This window comes from Heloderma suspectum, chromosome 8 (genome assembly GCF_057233095.1).
Source record: "Heloderma suspectum isolate Gila_16-S chromosome 8, 16-S_ref, whole genome shotgun sequence".
Lineage (NCBI taxonomy): Eukaryota > Metazoa > Chordata > Lepidosauria > Squamata > Helodermatidae > Heloderma > Heloderma suspectum.
In genome coordinates this window covers 3,116,275-3,135,718 of record NC_139465.1, presented here as the reverse complement: position 1 = coordinate 3,135,718, position 19,444 = coordinate 3,116,275, and the positions used below count along the sequence as shown (strand labels likewise).

General features: G+C 47.1%; 1 protein-coding gene across 27 annotated transcripts in view; it reads right to left on the bottom strand.

The window, feature by feature from the left end:
• The window catches only part of ANKRD11 (ankyrin repeat domain 11), a 262,296-nt gene that overhangs the window by 7,313 nt on the left and 235,539 nt on the right, over positions 1-19,444 (bottom strand). For 21 of the 27 annotated variants that reach the window (XM_084812699.1, XM_084812698.1, XM_084812700.1 and 18 more), the window contains 6 exons: positions 19,130-19,272; positions 18,357-18,504; positions 9,690-16,435; positions 7,212-7,310; positions 6,890-7,102; positions 4,654-4,746 (listed from right to left, as the gene is read on the bottom strand). In XM_084812699.1, coding sequence (XP_084668825.1) covers positions 4,654-4,746; positions 6,890-7,102; positions 7,212-7,310; positions 9,690-16,435; positions 18,357-18,504; positions 19,130-19,272 — 7,442 coding nt within the window. The other 6 variants (XM_084812721.1, XM_084812722.1, XR_014784698.1 and 3 more) reach the window with 5 other exon arrangements.

Here is a 19,444-nt window from a genome sequence, read left to right as displayed (position 1 = left end):
GACCAGAACAGAAAGCAAAGCACAGTGAATTGAGGGTGGGGTGGGGGGTGAAGAGAAAGTGGAAGGGTCCATTCAAAGTGCTGGTCTTGCCAGTAAAAACCCTGAATGGTTCAGGACTAGGTGACTTCAAGAAACGGTTCCTCTATCAACAGCCTGCTGTCGGGAGCACCCTAGCGGCCTCTTTCAGTACACTCCAATAGCCAACTCAAGACACAGACGAAAGGATTCTTTTCAAGGCTTTAATCCTTTTACAACTTAATGACTCTTTCAGATGCTAATCACCAGCGACTAAGCAATGAACAGCAGAGTAGCCTATGCTCCGGGTAGGCAGTTGGTCCCCGTTTGAAGGAGAATCACTTGAAGACCCAGAACTTATGGGCTAGGGAGAGATCCTCCCTCTTTCCTTTGGGTCCACGGGACGCGGCTGTTGCTTGCGCGCCAAATAGGCGCTACACCTCCTTTCCGCGCCCTCCATCGCTCGTCGCTCCTTGCTTCTGCATCGAGCGTCTAGCAAGCCCCCCTCCCGCACTTTCTCACTGCCAGGGTCACTATCTATCTCAGGAATGCTGGCAGGAGGAATCTCTGCCAGCTGCTGTGCCTGTGAGGGATGAGCTGGCTCCTCTCCCATGGATTGCTGATCCTCCTCAGAATCAGAACTGCTCTGGGGTTCTATCGGCTCAGTTTCCACCCTGACACCTGCCCACAAGATCATCCCCAGTAGCCTGATTCACCCCAGTCCCACATGAGATCAGACAGGCAGGTACAGAAGAAGCCAAAACTGTTGAACACCCTCATGATGGAGAACTGCAGGGTTCTTTTGCTTTTTGTTTTTAGAAGTCTATTGAAGATGTTTTTATTTCAATGAAGGAGTTAGAGTTGTTTAGCATGGGGAAGCTAATAGGATGGCCATCTTCAAGTATTTTTGAAGGGCTCACATAGATGATGGAGCAACTTTGTTCTCTGTTGCTCCAGCAGGTAAAACCCAAACCAATGGGTTCAAATTACCAGTAAAACAGTTTAGACTAAAAATTAGGAAGAACTTTCTGATGGTATGAACTGTTTAACGGTGGAACATATGGCCTCAGAAGGCAGTGGACTCTCCTTCACCAGAGGTTATTAAGCGGAGGCTGGAGGGCCCAACTATTAGAATGCTAAAGAAGTGGATTTCCTGCATTGGGAAGGGGCTGGTCTAGATGACCGCTGGGGTGCCTTTTAGCTCTATGTTTCTGATTCAATGGGCTTCTAGTGTTTAATTACTTTGCTGTTTTAAGGATTTTTGTGATTGCTGCTCCTTAGTTTTATTGTCCTTTACACAGCAGGGTCATGGGGCACCTGCTCACCTTAGAGCAGGCTTTCCTAATCTGCCATCTTCCAGATATTTTAGATTACAGCTCCCATCATCCCCGACCATCAGCCATGCAGGTTGGGGCTGATGGGAGTTGTAGTCAGAGCATCTGGAGAGCATCTGATTGGGGGAGGCTGCGTTAGAGAGAACACAAGTAATCAGAATGTTGCTGCGGTGTTAGAAAATACCAAGCAACTAAAAGTATCTCTCTTCTTGGACCAACTTAAGAAAAAGGCAAGGGTTAGGGGTGCAATGTTTAAAAACCTTTTAACTTTTTTAAATGGTTGAGCTATTTTTAAAATTTAAATAAAAGTACTTAAAAAACTGTAGGCAAGCAAGCAACATCTTAGGAGATGCATTCCTTCTTGGCTCACATCCCTTCTGTGCCAAGGGAGTGCTTCCCTAAGAACAATGAAAGGATGCTGTTTTCTTCAAAAGTAGGATGGATGTGCAGGTTTAATTTATTAGCAAAGTTTCAAGCTCTGAAGAAACATAGCAAAAAGAATGGGGGTGGGGAAGGAGGAGAGCATACAAACTAGGTTATAAGTGACTGAAACCATTTGCATTGCTGCTAACTGGCTGCTTACAAAACGGTAAATAGGCAATGAGCCATGAGCAAACGTAGTATATGAGTAACTGATACATTCCCAAGAAAAGCAAATTTTCTAAGCTTCGTAAACAGACCATTATCAGAAATGTAAATGCTTTCAGCCACTTATCGCCTACTTTGCTTTCTGTATGTTTCATAGTCTAATAAGAAAAACAGCTTATTGAATGGGAGGAAATCAAATAAGAGGTTGTTTTCCATTTGCAACTGGACCAGGTTTACACAATGCTCACTTGGAAGGTTGGTGGTAGAGACTGTGGGCTGTCTATCCCAGTTGTCAGAGAAAAGGGCCCCCTGACACAGTTGAGGAAGGTGGGTGATTGCTGCGTGGCAGACTAACCTGGCAACACCGACAGAAGGGTGTGTGAAAGGAGACAGGAGAGAACATAGGAACGGACAGTGCAGAGGCTCGGTTGGCATTCAACCAAATGGAAGGGGCCCGGAAAGCCCACGGAGCTCATAAGCTTTCCTCAGTCTGCACACTCATCAATAAGCAGGGGACATGTGTATGTTCAATTTGTCTCAAGCACCACACAGTGAGATGCGGAAATCTACGAAGATCAAGGCCGCTTCACCATGTCAGCTTTATGTTTGGCAAGCCCTCAGTGGGCCCATCCCGCAACGACTCGGCCTTCTCAGCGGCCCTGTCACCAGCTGCTGCTCCTGCTCCCCCTCTTTCCATCCCTGCCACTACTTGCTTGGCAGGCAGAGAGCCAGCGAGCATGCAGGCCGGGGCATCTGCTGCTGCTCCTTCTCACCACACCACTGTCTGGCCCAGAGTGACAGGCAGGGGAACAAGCAGGTTGCAACTGCGAGGAGCGGAGCAATTCTGGGGGGCTCTCGTCAGCGGGATATGGGCCCTCAGCAGGTGCCCAGCCATGCCTACCCTTGACACTGGTTGTGACACCTCAAATGTTTCCCATTCCCTATGTGGAAAGTTTTTTTGAGGAAAAAAGGAGGGGCAGCACCATCTCCAACACCCCCCACCCCCTGGAGACAAACCACAGAAATATACTGAAAAAAATACTATGTTTTGTTTGCAAAAATGCCCCAGCTGACAGTTGTCAACCCCAATGCATTTCAAGTATCACCACTGCTCATCAGAGGCAACGCCTTCTGTATCTCCAAAATGAGGAGCACCGTTGTAGAAGTATGAAAACGGTGTGTGTATATCATCATCATCACGGCTGCATCCTCCTTCTTACGTGGATGGGCTCTCTGTGCAGGAAGCTGGTCAGCATCCGAAGCGGCCCCGGTTCCAGCAGGCGCCAGCTGGCTTGTGTCTGAGCTGGCAGGGGGTGCTTTGGAAGAGTATGGTGGGAAATGTGAGCAGGGGTCCTCCACCTTTTGGGGCCCCTGGGAACTTCTGCAACTCTGAAAATGTGCTGTGGGGGGCCCGTAGGATCTAGCACATGAGAAACAGATCACCACGGATCTACACAACATTTACATGGGATCCCTCCAAACCCACAACCTGCCTGCAGAATGCGTAGTGAAAGCTGCGGATCCAGCACTTCCAAGTGCCATGCGCTTTTTTTTGTGAACCGCCCAGAGAGCTTCGGCTATTGGGCGGTATAGAAATGAAATAAATAAATAAATAAATAAATAAATGCGCCAGCCGCCACGGCACAAAAGTGTGGATCCAAGGTGTGGCTCTTCGTAGTTTTTAGACACAGACGCCAACAAAACCACCAGTCAAACCAGTGAACACATCTGTGGCCCCAGAGGTGCCCTATAATTTGAAGGTGGTGGTGGGTGGGGATTCCCTTGTAAAAATCATGAGAGTCCAGGCAGACCTACCTTGCATCAAGGTTTTTGTGCAACAGCGGTGCTAGAAGTGCCAGATGCATGATTTTTTACCTTTCATCCATGGAGGCAGCTGTAATCTGATTCAATGGCTGGGGGAGTGGAGGGGAGATCCACTGTAATTATCCTGAGGATGTGCTTTACTGGATCGGTTCTATTTGTGTGCATACACCCCTTCTCTCAATCCTTGACACCCTATTCTCTCCCCCTTTGGAACCCCACTGTTTCCCAGGCATCCTATTTTCTCTTTGGTACTGCACTGTCTCTTTCCCTCTGCCTCCTGATCCCTGTGCAGACCCACTTTTTCCCCTCTGCCAAACCCTGCTCACTCCATTTTCCTCCTCCCAGTCCCCATCTGACTTTGTGCCCCCTTCTTTCTCCCTGCACCCCTGTCCCATAAGCTTGCCAGGCAACAGTCACTTTTTCTTTCTAAACATTTTTACCAGGCATGCTTAAAAGCACATGGGCCCAAAGGCATTCTGGGGAAATGAAGGTGGTGGGCAACCAGAGCCTCGGCAGCAGTTCGCCTTGAAGCGAGCCTAGATGCTGGGTAAAAATGTTGTTTTTCAAAGGGGTGAGAGTCTTGGAAGAGGCTGGCTCACGAGGGCTGTGGGAGTTCTCTGTGGGTGCAGCAGCACCCATGGGTGCACACTGACATGACAGAGCATTTCCACCTCACACTCCTTTGAGTGAAAATCACTCCACACACCAGACAGGAAGGCCTGCGGCCTCCCAAGCACACAGTAGGCGATGGCATGAACTCACCTGCCTCAGAACAAGTCTGGATCTCCCACCCAACCTTCTTTCCTAAAAGGCACAAAACTCTAGGGAAAAAAGTTTCCAAATCCCCCAAGCGCACTCAAGGCCTCAGACAAGTCTTGGCTTCACCACTCACCTTCATCCGGTCATACTTGTCATCTACATCCTGCAACCAGGAAATGAACTGGCGAGCGTTGAAACGATCTCTGACAGATTTGTTTTCATCTCCCTGAGAGATATAGGAACAAGGCAAGTGGGCAGGAGGCAAATACAGACCAGAATAAATTATCAGTTCTCTCTCTCTCTCTCTCTCTCTGACAGACACACACACACACAGTTTCAAGGCTGAAGGTAGAGGACTGCTATTTTTGTGAACCCTATTCTTATTTGATTGATTGGATTATATTTTTAATCTGCCCAATAATCAACATTCTCTTAGTGATTTGGGGTATGTGTAACACCATACTAGGGGTCCCATGCTGCTTGTCCTTTGCAAAAAGAACCTTCCACCCCATCCCAAGATCTCTTGATCTGAAACTCCCACCCCCAGCAATGATCAACTCAAATGATCAAGAGCTGGAGCAACTCCCTTAGGAGGAAAGGTTACAACAGCTGGGATTGTTTAGCTTGGAGAGTATCATACTGCCCCTATATAAATCTATGGTGCAACCACACTTGGACTACTGTGTACAGTTCTGATCACCACACCTAAAAAAAGATAATTGTAGAACTGGAAAAAGGGCAGAAAAGGGCAGCTAAAATGATCAAGGGGCTGGAGTTACAACAGCTGGGGTTGTTTAGTTTGAAAAAAGGGAGGGTAAAGGGGAGACATGACAGAGGTCTACAACATTATGCATGGTGTGGAAAATGTGGATAGGGAGACATTTTTCTCCCTCTCTCAAAATACTAGAACCCAGGGTCATCCTATGAAACTGATTGGTGGGAGATTCAGGACAGATAAAAGGAAAAACTTCCTGACTGTTAGAACAATACGACAATGGAACCAATGACCTAGGGAGGTAGTGGGCTCTCCCACACTGGAGGCATTCAAGATGAAGCTGGACAGCCATCTGTCAGGGATGCTTTGATTTAGATTCCTGCATTGAGCAGGGGGTTGGACTCGACGGTCTTATAGGCCCCTTCCAACCCTACTATTCTATGATTCTGTGATCCAGCATGGCTCTTCTTAGGTTCTTATGGGAAAAGGCGAGTGAGGGGTAACATGATAGAGGTATACAAAATTATGCATAGAGGTGTACAAAATTATGCATGGTGTGGAGAAAGTGGTCAAGGAGACATTTCTCTCCCTCTCTCATAATACTAGAACCCAGGGGGATCCCATGAATGGTGGGAGATTTGGGACATATAAAAGGAAGTTCTTCTTCACACAACATGTTTGTTAAAGTATGGAATTTGCTACCACAAGATGTAGTGATGGCCACCAATTTGGATGGCTTTAAAAGGGGCTTAGACAAATTCCTGGAGAAGGCTATTGACGGCTACTACTCCTAATGGCTATATGCTACCTCCAGTATCAGAGGCAGTCTGCCTATATATGCCTGCTGCTGGGGAACATGGGCAGGAGGGTGCTGTTTCACTCGAGACCTGCTTGTGGACCTTTGGTCTGATCCAGCAGGGCTCTTCTTATGTCATACGCGGCAGTAACCATTTTTCTTTGTGTGCTGGAAACTGTTGAGTTTTAAGTCAGGTGCCTTAGATCAATACGATGGATAGCTAATAAATTCCCCTTATCGCACTTAGTGCATGGGGAGTGACGGCTGCAATGCAGCACTTTGCTTCCCACTGAAATGACAGCTTTATGGCAAGCAGGAAGAGCCGCTTCAAAGCACGTGGCCAGCAGGAGGTGCTGCTGTCATTTCTCTGAACAGCTGCTGTTGCTTTCACATTTTTCTCTTGCTGCACTGGGTGCTCAAGACTGACTCATCTACAGCTGCAAACCTTCAGACTTCTCTTGCACTAAGCTCTGTGTGTGGAGGGGGTGGGGGGAGAAGGGGAGCGTTCTTGCAGGCTGAGACACAGAGCTTCCCTTTTCACAGTTGAGAAGTTCCGCAGGGTTTCTTTTCTTCTGAAAGAGCCCTGAGGCAACACTACCAACCTAACAAAGGGGCCACAAAGAATTACCAAAGCCAAGCAGCAGCGTGTGGCTAATCTGGTGATGATCAACAGGAGCTGCCTGCACTGTTCCTCAAGTGACCAGTAGCCTGTCCCCCCACCTCCACAGTCCTTTGCAGAATCCAGCCAAAGTCACAGAAAGTGGGGAGTTGCCTGGCCGAAGGCCAACACATGAGTGATGAAGTCAGAGCCACCCAGGCTAGAAAAGCATCACCTCTGCCTCATCCACTCATCATCACCTTGCAATTCCAGACACCTGTAGGGAAGAACCCAGAGAGAAAGATGACCACCAGAAGACAGGCCCAGACCTGATTTTCCAGAGGCATGTTGTACACCTCCGAGTCCAGAAGCATGGTGCATGCGCTGAAGGGTACGGCTTGATTGGCTATTGTCCTTGCTGCCCGACAATGAACCCTCAAAATCTCCTGTTCACATGACACAATCAGCTTCTCCTGGAGGGAGGAGGAGAGAGTTACCAGGGAGCAAAGGGCACCTGTTCCTCAGGATAGTGGGGAAGGCATGCCCCGCATAGCCTTTAGACGGCCAAACATTGGCTGTTACCCGCTCGATGCTGTGCTGGAGACGCAGCTTGCCACGGACTGCTTCCTGCTGCTTGAACAGCTCCTTGAGGGGCTCTGCCAACGATGGAGGGGGTGCAATCTGAAATATATAGAAAGCAGGAAATAGTCATGAAGCTGTAGCACTATTTGCAACCACCTCTGTTTCCAAGGAACGGATCTGTTCACATTCAAGCAGCACCCGGAGCAGTCTTAGTTTCCTGCTGCAATGAGGTCGGGACCCAGCCACAGGCGTCTTTGCTCCAAACAGAGCTTTGTTTACAAAGCAGGACACAGCTGGGGCTACAAGTCTCGTGTATCCTTCCTGTTCACCTTTCAGGCACAGACACTCCCTCCTCCCAAACATACCACGTGTCTTGCCATTTATGCTGCAGAGTGGAAAGCAGGGAAACAGCAGCTCTTTGAACCAGTCTAACAACACGCAGCTTGGGATGTGATTGCCATCTTGTTCCTGCAGCAGACAACATATTTGGCAATTTACGCCCTGCTCTTGAATGTGAGAGAATTGCCAGGCTCCCCTGAGAGTTCAGAGCAGACGTCCATTCTTTTTCTGATACTCTAATTGAGAGGCTATTAATCATTTATGAGGCGTTTTGAGCAGGCGCTGACTTTCTAATCCATGACCTACTTACTCCAGACCCCTGCCCTTGACTTGCCCCTTCACACTAGTATCTCTCTATGTCAGCTTTCCCTAACCTGGTGCCCTCCCAATGTATTGGACTACAATTCCCTTACCCCTCAGCCAACATGCTGAGTTCTAGTCTAACACATCTGGAGGGCACCAGTTTGGGGAAGGCTGCTTTAAGTTTAAAGTGGCTCTCCCTAAGGAGGCATCGGCTGCTTTGATGGTTTAATTCCTCCCTCTCCCCACTAAAAATCATTGTCGGCGCAACAGTCCAGGGTGGGATGTCAATGAAAGAGGCACCTCCATCCTTGCTCCTAAACAGAGGGCCCAGGAGCACGACCAAAGCTGAACTCTTTGCTTTTTCCAGAAAGGCTTGGACGGCTGTTTTCCTGGCTTCAGGAGGCCAATGTTTGGTAACCCCTGCACTACCCAGAGGGGGGCAGGGAAGGTCTTCCTACACATATTGAAGCTGCCCAAACACTGGGGCCCTCTCTGTGCTGAAAGAAAGAAGCATGCATGGGGAAACTGATGGCTGCATGGTAGAATGAGAAACAAATACTGCTGCCTCCTCGCCAGCTGATTGGGATGCTTCCTACAAGCACACTTGTAAGGAATTCAGCTCTACTGCATGCACAGCTTGGTACTTGTCTCTTAGTTTCAACAGGGTACAGAGGCCAACACAGTACTGAGGACTGAGTTTAGCTCCTTTAGAGCCTAGGAGTCCATGTCTCCCAACAGATACATTAGTACCTGCATGCTCCCTTGCTGCAGAGTGCAAAGAAAAAGTCAAGAAGCTGCAGAATGGCAGGCTGAAAGCAAAGCATCTACAGTATCACTACCAGCAAAGGCTCTGCCCCTCTTTCAGACTAGCCAGCTATCAGGACAGTTATTGCTATAAGCTTTCATTTTGCCTGTTGCATTTATTTCCTTCTATTTGTAGTCTGATTCATAGACGTATTGGAAACAGCCTTATACTGAGTCAGATCGCTGGTCCAACTAGCTCAGTCCTGTCTACACTGACTGGGTGCAGCTCTCCAGGGTTTCAGACAAGGAACTTTTCCAGCCATACCTGGAGGTCAAGGGTTGAACCTGGGACCTTCTGCACGCAAAGCTCGAGGGAGCACTTGACCGCCGAGCTACCTCTACCTTGGGATCTGCTCTCAACGTGGACCTACAATTTTAGGAGGGTGTGGCTCAACGGCAGAGTTCCCGTTTCACATGCAGAAGGCCCCAGGTTCATCCACAGCATCTCCAGGTACAACAAGGAAAAAATCCTGCCTCAAACCCTGGAGAGCCGCTGCCAGTCAACAGTGTCAATACTGAACTAGATGGACCCGTGGTGTACTCAATATAAGGCAGCTTCCTACATTCTGTTTTGTGTTTAGTGTATTTTCATCCTCATACACTATTCTGCAAGCACATAATCACTAGCTGGTCTGGCACTCACCTGTGCCTTTCAAATGGCTAAAAGGAGATGCTGAACTCTGGCCAACCTCCTCACAGGTCTCAACTTTCCTCCTGTATCCCTCTCTTTGCCAGGGCAGGCAGTGCACCAGTCTGATCTTGCCATGAATGTCTCGGTGGCATCAGGTCAAAGGAAGCAGGAAAAGATTGGGGCCTTCCCTTGTGCCCTGGCAGCATATCCAACTTCACCACTTGGTTTGGGGGTGAAATAACTGGGTTCAGAAATACCTCTGTAGTATCCACCTGTGATGCAGGAAGGGTAGATATTGCTGGTGGGGGTTTAGGAGTTTGTTTTTACACTGGCTAAAGCATTTCCACACTTGCAGAGCTTATAAAGACAGCAAGGAGAGCAAGTGCTATAAGATTACTCACCACTGGAATGTGCAGCTTGCTTAAAGGTTTGCCATCCAGCAGATATGAGCCTGTGTAGGTGACATACTCCGCATAACACTGGGGCGCTTGGGGAGTGATGTAGCAGAGGATTTTCCGCTTCTCCTCAATTTTCTTCCTAATCTGTAGGTACTCGAAATATGGATTGGACCGGTCACTGTGGTATGGTTCAATGTCATCCAACTTGATGGCGTCCACAATTGCAGCCAGCGTCTGCTGGATCATCTCTCGTGTCTGCTGGGTGGAGGTGTTGATTTGCTGCTGCAGCTGCTGGTTCGAGCGCTGGAACCGGCGCTTCCGTGGGTGCTGTGCCTGGGCATCTTCCTCTTCGGTGACACGCCCCTTTGCCCGTGTGGATGGGGCAGAAGCAGGAGGGTACTCTTTTTCAGAAGCAGCAGCATTCTGTTTGTTTTGATTGGCGAGCATCTGGGCTCGGTTCCTGGTGATCCGTTGTGGGATCTCTTCTATTTTGGGAGGCTTCGGGGTTTCGGGAACCAGTTTTGGTGCTGGTTCTGTGGCTTCTACCTGGGTACTCCCTTGCAGCACCTCAGCCTGGGAGGAAGGGACCTGGCTGATGCCCTTAGGTATTACCACATCTTGAACATCAGTGTTCTCAGTCCTGTTTTCTTGGCTCAAACTGGCTTGAGAGCCACTGTCTGATGCAAGAGGGGCTGAGGAGAGTTCTTCACATTCAGCTTCTGCCTCCTTGGTCTCCAACGGAGCAAGATCCACTGATGTTGCCTCCTGAGTATTTTGCGGGTTCTCAGATTCTTCCACACCCTTCTGCTCTGGGGCACTTGATGCTTCCGACACAACATCCAGTGAAATCTCATCTGACTTCTGATCCTCAGCCTGAGATTCTGGCTCACCAGGTAGGATGTTCTGTTGGTTCAGAGGTAGCTCCTCCTTGTCATTTGTAGACCCCAAAGACCCACCGACATCCACAAGCGCTGCGGCACTGATGGTTTCTGAAGCTGTTGCAGGGCCTTCCTCAGCTGCCTCTGCCATTTCAACTTCTGGAACATCTTTTGTTGGAAGCGGCAATTCTGGTAAAGAGAAAGGACCCAGGTCCAAATCATCTTCTGAATTTGTGAATGGGTCAGGCCATGTGACTGGCTCCTCTGGATTTACAGGAGCAATGGTGCTGTTCTCCAAGTAATTCTTTTCAAGGGCATTAACAGCCTCCACCTGAGATTCTGCTGGCATGCTGGCCGGCTGCAATGGCATGTCAGAGGCCTCTTCCGGGACAGGCTTACCACTATTGAAGAAAGTGTCTAATCTAGCAGGGGAATCTGCATATGGAGCCTGCTGTTCTGCAGTCACTATTTCTGCTGGAATGGCTCCTTCTGTATCTTCCTTTACTTTATCAAGCCCTGGTTCAATCACGGAGAGGGGGTATGACACAGGGGAGCTGGGATATAGGGAATCTGCAGAAACGAAGGGCACTAGTGTGGGATGGGTGGTATCTGGAGAACAGAAAGGTTTTGGAGAATCAGGGCACTGCTGAGGAGACTTAATGAGCAGCTCTGACCCCACTGACCAGCTGATGGGGTGGTCAGAAGGATTGCCAATTAAACTCGGCAGCACAGGAGGATCTAAGTTTCTTTTTGGAGTGTTCTCCTCCCACTCAGCACTGTTCTGTTCTGGAATGCCCGAGCCAAACTCGTTCTCCTCAATGGGTGGCAAGAAGCTGGACTCTGGGGGCATAATCGAAGCAGTGGCCTGTTGCTCTTCTGTGGCATCCAAAGGCATGCCAAGATCTGGCGGGAGAGCACTTTCAACGGAAGGCGCAAGCAGCTCATCTCTATGAGAAGGGGAAGATTTGGCTTGCAGTCCAGAAAATACACTTTCAGGGGACTGGACAACATTGCCAACTGTTCCTGGTGTGCAATGCAATGCCTCCACTTTAGGAGATGGGACTCCATAGTCTGGTGAATAATATTCTGGAGACAAACATGGAAACTTTTCTATGGGAACAGAGGCAAGAGGCGCTTTCTCCTCCATCAAGTGCTGAACTGGAGAATCGTAATTAGACGTGGCTGGGACACTTTGCTGCCTAAAAAATTTGTCCCCAACACTGAACTCTTCTTCTGGTGCTCTTCGGATATCCACAGACATTGAACGGTTAAGGTTTGTGGAGGGAATGGTCCTTGTTGGGGTCTGGTTGGGGTTCTCGGGGAATCCACTTGAAGGATTGGAGTATCTGTCAAAAAAGGATGGAGAACAAGCGTTCATGGACATGGTGGAGATGGGTAGTGAATGCTGGGAGTCAGCACAGTCAAACATCAGATCTGTGTAATCTTCATTGCTGCAAGATGGAGTCCTTGGTGTCTGCATCACCTCTTCGTAGCTTGGGCAAGAAACAACAGACGCTGGTGTAGGAACCCCTGTTGGCCTGTTCTGATCTGGCCTTGGAGAAGCAGGTAAGATTTCCTTCAGTTGAGGGCCAGCTATCCAGTCCTTGGAATCTACCCCCACAACAGGCTGGGTCTTGTTATCGGGGGACACTATGGGAGTCAGTGGGCCTAGATCTTTGAGTTTTTTGTCCTTTAACTGAGTGTCAAGCACTAGTGGTTTCTTTGCAGTCAAATCTAGACTCCTCTTGCGCATGTCCTCACTGGACCTGACTTTGTCTTTTAATTTGGGGTCTCCAGACCGATGCCTCATCTTCTCCATTTGTTTCATTCTCTCTTTGTGTCTCTTGTGGCGCTCTTCAATCTCTAGATCTTTTTGGCTCAACATTCTCTCAAAGCTGGTCATCATTAGGTCACCATCTCCCAAAAGCTTTTCCCTTGGTCTGATGTCTTTCTTGTTGCCCTCTTTGGGTAAGGTAATTTTATCATTCCCATTGCTCATTTTAAGAGACTCCACTTTATCTTTTTCCTGATTTTCCTTGAGTCGCTCCTTCACTTTGAGATCATTAAATTTGGGTGGTTCCTCTTTAGATTTGTCTTTAAGAATGATCACTTGAGAACTATCTTTGTCTTTGGCAGACTTCTGCTCCTCCTTGTGGTGCCTGAAGAACCCATCCGTGTGTTTGTCTCTATGCTTCTCTCTCTCTTCTTTCCATTTCTCTTTGTGCCTGTCTCTCTTTTTCTTCTCTTTGGTTGTGCTAACTGTGCTGGAGCCATAAGCTTTATCTTTTTCTGCCTTCTTTGGAAGTTCTCTTTCTGACTCATTCTTGTCCTTTTTTTCAGGAAACAAGTATTCCATGTTTTTGTCCAGTTCTTCCTCAGCCTCTGTTTTTGTGGCATAGGAAATGCCAAAGCCTTCTCCATCCATTGCAAAGTCCTTCTCATATTGAGTAGATTCCTTCCTGTTGCTGGAGTCTTTAAACTCATCTGTTTTATCTTTTTTCTCCATTTTCTCTTTCTTTGCTTTTTCCTTGTCATGGCTTTTCTTTGATGAGGATGAGGAATGCCTGTGCCTCTCCTTCTCCTTCAGTTTATCTGGCAAGCAAGGCAAAGGCAGGGATTCCTTAAACTTCTCTTCAGAGGCATCTGCAAGAGAAAGGTTGGAAGACTCAAAGAGATTGGTGAGCACTGGCTCTTGCCCTCTGTCTGTGAAACTATCAGAAGAAATCTCACTGATTTTATCATTGGAGTCATCTCTATATTCATTGAGGGCTTCTTCCTCCAGTTTCTCCAGCATGCTCTTCTCTGCTTCTCCACTTTTTGAAGACCGTTTTTCCTTGGTATACTCTTTATCCACTTTTTCCTTATGCCTACTTTTGACCTTCTCTTCCCCGATGTGTTTCTTTTCCACCTTTTCAGGGAGCTTCTGCTTGGTCCTCCTTTCTTGGACAGAGTCTACTGAGGTTCTCTCTTTCCTATCTTTGTACTTCTCACCTGAGTCTTTGTCTTTCTTCTCTTTGTGTTTTTCAAATGAGCTTTTTTCTTTTTTCTCCTTCCCACCTTCTGGTAGCCCTTTGTCCTTCTTTTTCTCTTTGGACTCTTTGTCTTTCTGCTTCTCAGCAGAATGCTGCCTATCAGAGGAATATTTCCTGTGCTTGTCAGAGACATAAAGGTCTCTCTCAGCTACCATTCCATCATCTTTTTCCTGCAGGGTATCCATCCGATGCATTTCACTCCCGATGCCCTCTCCCAGTTTGAATCCACTCAGGCTGTAGTCATCCTTCTCATCCTCACTTTCATCGGTGAAAATGTCTAAGATGTTATACCAAGTTCTCTCTCTGCCTTTTTTCTCATCCCTCCTCTCGTGGAAGTCCTCTCTATCCCCAGAAAAGTTCTTTTCCTTCTTTTCTTTAACCTGGTCCAAGGAAATCTTCCTCTCTTTATCTTTGTTGTGAGGATCTTTATATCTCTCCTTTGTATCTTTCTTCTCTTTAAAGCCTTTATCCAATTCTTTATCCTTCTGGTTTTTTTCAGGTAGAGCCTTCTCATTTCTCTCTTTGTCCTCCACTTTTGATTTTTCCTTGTACTTTTCTGTTTTTACTTTTTCTTTCTTGTCCTTCTCTGATGCATCCTTCTTCTCCTTCCCTGAATGATGCCTTTCCCAGGTCTCCACATTTTTTCCACTAAATTCAGGATCAGATTTTTCTTTGAAAAATGTTTCACAGCCATAGTCTTTAAATTCATCCCTGTAGGACTCCTCTTGTTTTACTTTAACATCTTTTCTGTCTTTAGAACTATCAGACAATTCTCTTCTCTCTCTATTAATTTCACTGCTATCCTTTTCCTTTCTCTCTTTAAAGCTATCGGCGGAATCCTTCCTTTTCTTTTCAGGCAGATAACTGGGAATACCTTTATGCTTTTCAATTTGGTCCTTTTTCTTCTCAGCGTTCCGCTCAATGTATTCTCTCTCTTTCTTTTTCAGAAAAGTGTCTTTTTCATTGCGCTTCTCATTGTATTCTCTCTTGTCTTTTGCTTTACTCTCCCGCTTTTTGTCTTTTATTTCCTCCTTCACTGTTTCCATTATGAGTTTTGCCACAGTGTCATTTTTAATTTCCCTGTAGTCTGTCACTGGTGAATCCCAACTATCCTCTCCTTTGAAATCAAAAGAAGAATCAGATGACAAATCTGAAAACCACCGATCTTGCTGATCATCTGAGAGGCTGAACTTTGTGTCCTCATTATCCAAAAACTGGTTTTTATTACTAAACTCTTCAAAACTGGACTCTTCTCTGTAACCTTTGTCTTTTTTACATTTATCTTTCTCCTCTTTTGAGGCTCTCTCTTTCTCTGGTTTGGCTGGTTTTTCCTCCTTTGGATCATTTTTCTTTTCAGCTTTGAACTGCTTATCCTTGGATTTTTTCTTCCGGTCCTCCTTGTGCATCCGAGGCTTCTCCTCTTTAGGAGATTTCTCCTTTATGGATTTCTCTTTTTCCAATCTGCTGGTCTTTTCTTCTCTGAAAGATTTACTGACATCTTTACTTGCCTCCTTAGCTTTTTTCAAGGATTTCTCCTCTTTGGAGTTTTTCCCAGCTTCATCTTTAAACAGCCATTCCTTCTCCTCGGATTTAGTTTTCAGAAATTTGTCTTCCTTCTTAAAGTGCTCCCTCTCATGCTTTAGCACTTTGAGCTTGTTCTCAACAGGGCTTTCAGTCTCTACAATCAAAGCCTTTTCAGGCTTCTGCTTAGAGTCCTCGTAGTCAAATGAAAATGCTTTCATTATTTTAATGTCTTGGGCAGCCGGACACTGGCCTCTCTCCTTGTTTTTGTGTTTGTGTTTCGTTTTATGCTTTTTTACAACCTTCCCCTCCTTGTCCAGCTTTGGAATAGCTCCATCAACACTGGCATGGAATGAATTCTTCTTCTCCACCACCACCACTGCAGCAGCAGCAGCCCCACGCTGAGCTCGCTTCTTGGGCTCCTGCTTCTTCCTCACGGGCTTTAGTGATGCCACGCTTGAGTCCTCGGACGTATAATCTGACTCACTAGTCAACCTTGTCCTTGTTGAATCTGATAAGGAACTGACATCTGACCAGGCTGGAGAGGAGACTGTTTTCCAATTGTCTGTCCTCCAGTGCTTGGAGTGCTGATCTGTAAGGGTAGGGTTATGCTTCTGCGACCCCAGACTCCCATGGGAAGAGGCAGAGGAGGCAGAAAGGGAATTAAACAAGGCTGACTCCTTTAACACCAGCCTAGAGTCCTTTACACAAGTAGTACTTTGTACAGAGTCTCTGTCATCCTCCTCACTCTCCAGATTTTCACTTTCTGACTCAGAGGAACAAAACTTGTCATTTTTTTTGCCAAACCGAACTTCTTTGCCCTTTGCCTCCTTCTTACGTTTCTTCTTCACTTTGTTTTTCTCTTTCTGCTGCTTGGCATTGGATGGTTCTCGGGCCTTGCTGCTGGGTGGAATGGAATGAGTCGTCAGCCGCAGCTTTTCCCCGGCCCCCACAGCGATGCTGCTGTCCTCTTCATCAGATGTGTCTGAAAGGATGCGATGGGCTGCTTTCTTTGGTGTGATTGTGCTGTTTTTAGTATAGGTTTTCACTTCCATCTTGGGGATAGAAATAAAACTATTTGCTTTAGTCTCTTTCCTGTAATCCTTTTTCAGCAGATGTTTATCGTCGACTGGTGGGACCCTGTCCTGCTCGTCGTCCTCGTCAAACTCATACTCATCCTTCACGGGTGTGATGGCTTTTGGGGGCTCCTGGCTCTTGGCCTTGTGCTTCAGGCCTTTTTCAAACTCTGAGTCTGTGTTATTGCCGTCAACGGAACTGGACGGTGCAAACGAAGGAGCGTCTTCCTCTTCTGAGCTTTCTGGAAAAACAAGAGTACAAAGAAAGGGTGAGGTGCAGCACTTGCTGGCACCCTGAGCTAGCATTATTCTCCACAGAAACCTGCTCACAATACCTGAATGGATAATCTATCTTCCATGTGCAAAGCATAGCTGTGGCTGCTCTACCTACACGGTGGTCTGAGAGGTCCTCTGGAATAAAAGGCCAAAGCCGCGCAGAGAGTCAATGGCAGGAATCCATTTGGAGCATCTGGGCAGAAAGGGTGCAAATCCAGTAAGAGCTGTTGCTGTGTGTAACATCCATGTTTTCAAAGGGGACCAGTTCCAGAAGTTCCAGCACAGCCAGACATCTGCAGTGCCAATCTATTATCAGATAAACAGTGCATCCATTCCCCTTGATTCAAGTGCTGGCTTTTCTTTTCTTTTAAAAAACAGATGATCACTGGTCATGCTCCACATCCAACCTCTCTACAAGGGAGCTAAGGCCCCATTCCTAGTGCATTCGAAAACTTCAACCACTATAAATACCTCAACTGCATCACTTAATATTTATATAGTGTTTTAAAGGGCTTCAGTGTAATTATGTCAGTAACACTTGCAATGGTCCTGTAAGGTAGCCCAGTTTTTATCCCTTTGTTATAAATGAAAGGCTGGAGCAAGGGGAGCAGTTACTTGCATAAGGGCACTCAATACGTTCATGGTGGAAGTGAGATCTGGACAAAGACTTTCTGGCTTACACTCTTAGCTCATCATCTTTTTGCAATTACTCCCTGCCACTCTTCAACAACTTCCAAATGTCTTCTATTACCTTCTCTTACAGGCTCACTCCAACACTAGGCAATACAACACAACTCTCATCCATCCATTTTACAAGCGAAGGAGATCATTTGCAAAGCAACACTGCCCACAAGTCCTTTCTGCATCCTTCTTTGCTAAGAACAAGTTTGAGTTAAGCCTAGTCTCATCCCTGTTGGGCCCCAAGTTCCCCCTGCACAGCACAGCAGCATGTTACAGTATGGTACAGGTGCTCCTGGCTCAGAAAAGAGGGCAGCAAATGGCTGGCACGGGGTGTCTTATAGTTCAGGAAGTATCTGAGCAGCACATTATAGGCAGGGAGAAGGTGCCAGATGAGTGAGGGTGCTAAATGCAGGTGTCTTACACTACTCATGCTACACTCTTGGCCCTCCAAATTCACATATTCACATAGTGACGGTGCAACTGATGCACACTGCATGGGCCAAAGCAGGATATGGGAAACAATATTTTTTGTACGGTTTCCCAGAAGTAGCACCCCTCATCCCATTCACACTTGCCATGGTATCTGGAAGGGCATGTCTCTAGTACAGGTGAAGGAGAGAGACTGATTGGCTCAACATCTCAGATGAATTTTGATTAAAGCAAACAACCAAACGAAGATCCTCTTCTGGATCAGGGCAAAGCGGTGGTAAGCAATCAAGTTCTCCCTCTGCACTGACAACTCTAGGATGAAGATTATGAAGCACTGAGTTTCATATTAACCTGGAGTATCTCCGGGAGCTTTCGTTCAGGTGCTGAATGCTCTGCTTGATTTCCGTTGGTGGGCTATTGAAGCCACATGATGATTGGGCATAAATATAAACTGCACTGGGGCTAAGGGCATTATTAAAGGCCCTGAAGGTGGCCACCTGTCCAGAAATGGACACTGTCTCACGTGCTAAACAGATGCTTCTGGGCTGTTCCTTGCACATTCATGGATCAGCAGCAAGACCTGGTATTGTTGGCTGTACCAATTAGGGAGTTGTGTTAATGCATGCAGTCCGGATTTTAGTTAATTAGATGTGACCAGCAGGATTCATTAAAACAACACCCCTCTGCAGATTGTGTAGCATCTGCTTGTAGCCCTGCCCTATGCATGTAAGTACTGGCTCTTCACACCACTCCCTTCTGCCACTCCCCACCTCTTACCTGTGGAGCTCTCTTCACTAGAAGGGTATGTTGCCTTCCCCAGGAGCAGGTTCACCATTGTGGGGGAATTTGCTACTTTTAATGGTGTCTCTCCCCTCCTGTTAAGTTGATGAGGATTCCCTCCATAATGTAACAACAGTTTCACCACCTAGATGAAAAGGACATCTCAGTAAGCTGTTCAGGTGTTTTTAACGAACTAAAGTAGAAATTAAGGTTATCCTAAAGCTTGAAAAATGCTGGCAAACCAAGTATCCGCTAGTGATGAGGTAGCGCCAAGCCGAACACACTGATCAGAGGAATATGGTCGAGAGCTCAGAGGCAGAGAACATGCTCTACAAGTATAAGGTCCTTGGTTAAATCTCTTGCCTCCCCAGCTGCAAAGAAAGTCATGTAGGCAATACTAAACTAGATGGACACTGGTCTGACTCAGTGTGTCTTGCTCTCTGGGCCCGAACAGGGTAGCTACAAACACGTAAAGATAAGGATACTGTAACACATCAGGAGGAGGATGAGACACGAGCAGAGACTTGTATTACTGGAGGGAGGTGGTGGAAAGAGGGGTCTGCAACTTATCCTCAACCAGAACTTTCCAATATGAGGAGGGAGGATCAAGCAGAATAGTCAGCAGCAAACTGCTAAGAGCAGCAACTATGAAGGCTGCAGAATGTCTGCTGGTGGCCCATGACAGGAGTCAGCCTAGCAGCATTAAACTCAGAAAGAGGTCATTTGGACCCATTTTAATGGCCGACTATTCAAATCTGGCAAGAACTGACCTTGTAGTGCCCATTGCTGGCTGCATCATGCAACGGAGTGTCATCGTCCAAGCCCTTGGTGTTGACCTCGGCGCCTGCAGCAAGCAACTGTTTTGCAACATCATAGTAACCCCGGTTGCATGCCTCATGCAAAGCTGTCCAGCCTGTAAATGCATACATAAAACACACACATGACATGGATGGCCTATTTCAAATCTGAGCAGGGGGTTGGACTCGATGGCCTTGTAGGCCCCTTCCAACCCTACTATTCTATGATTCTATAAATCAGTAACTGTCACACAGCGGTGCTTCAGTTAGTGATACTGGCTGGCAACA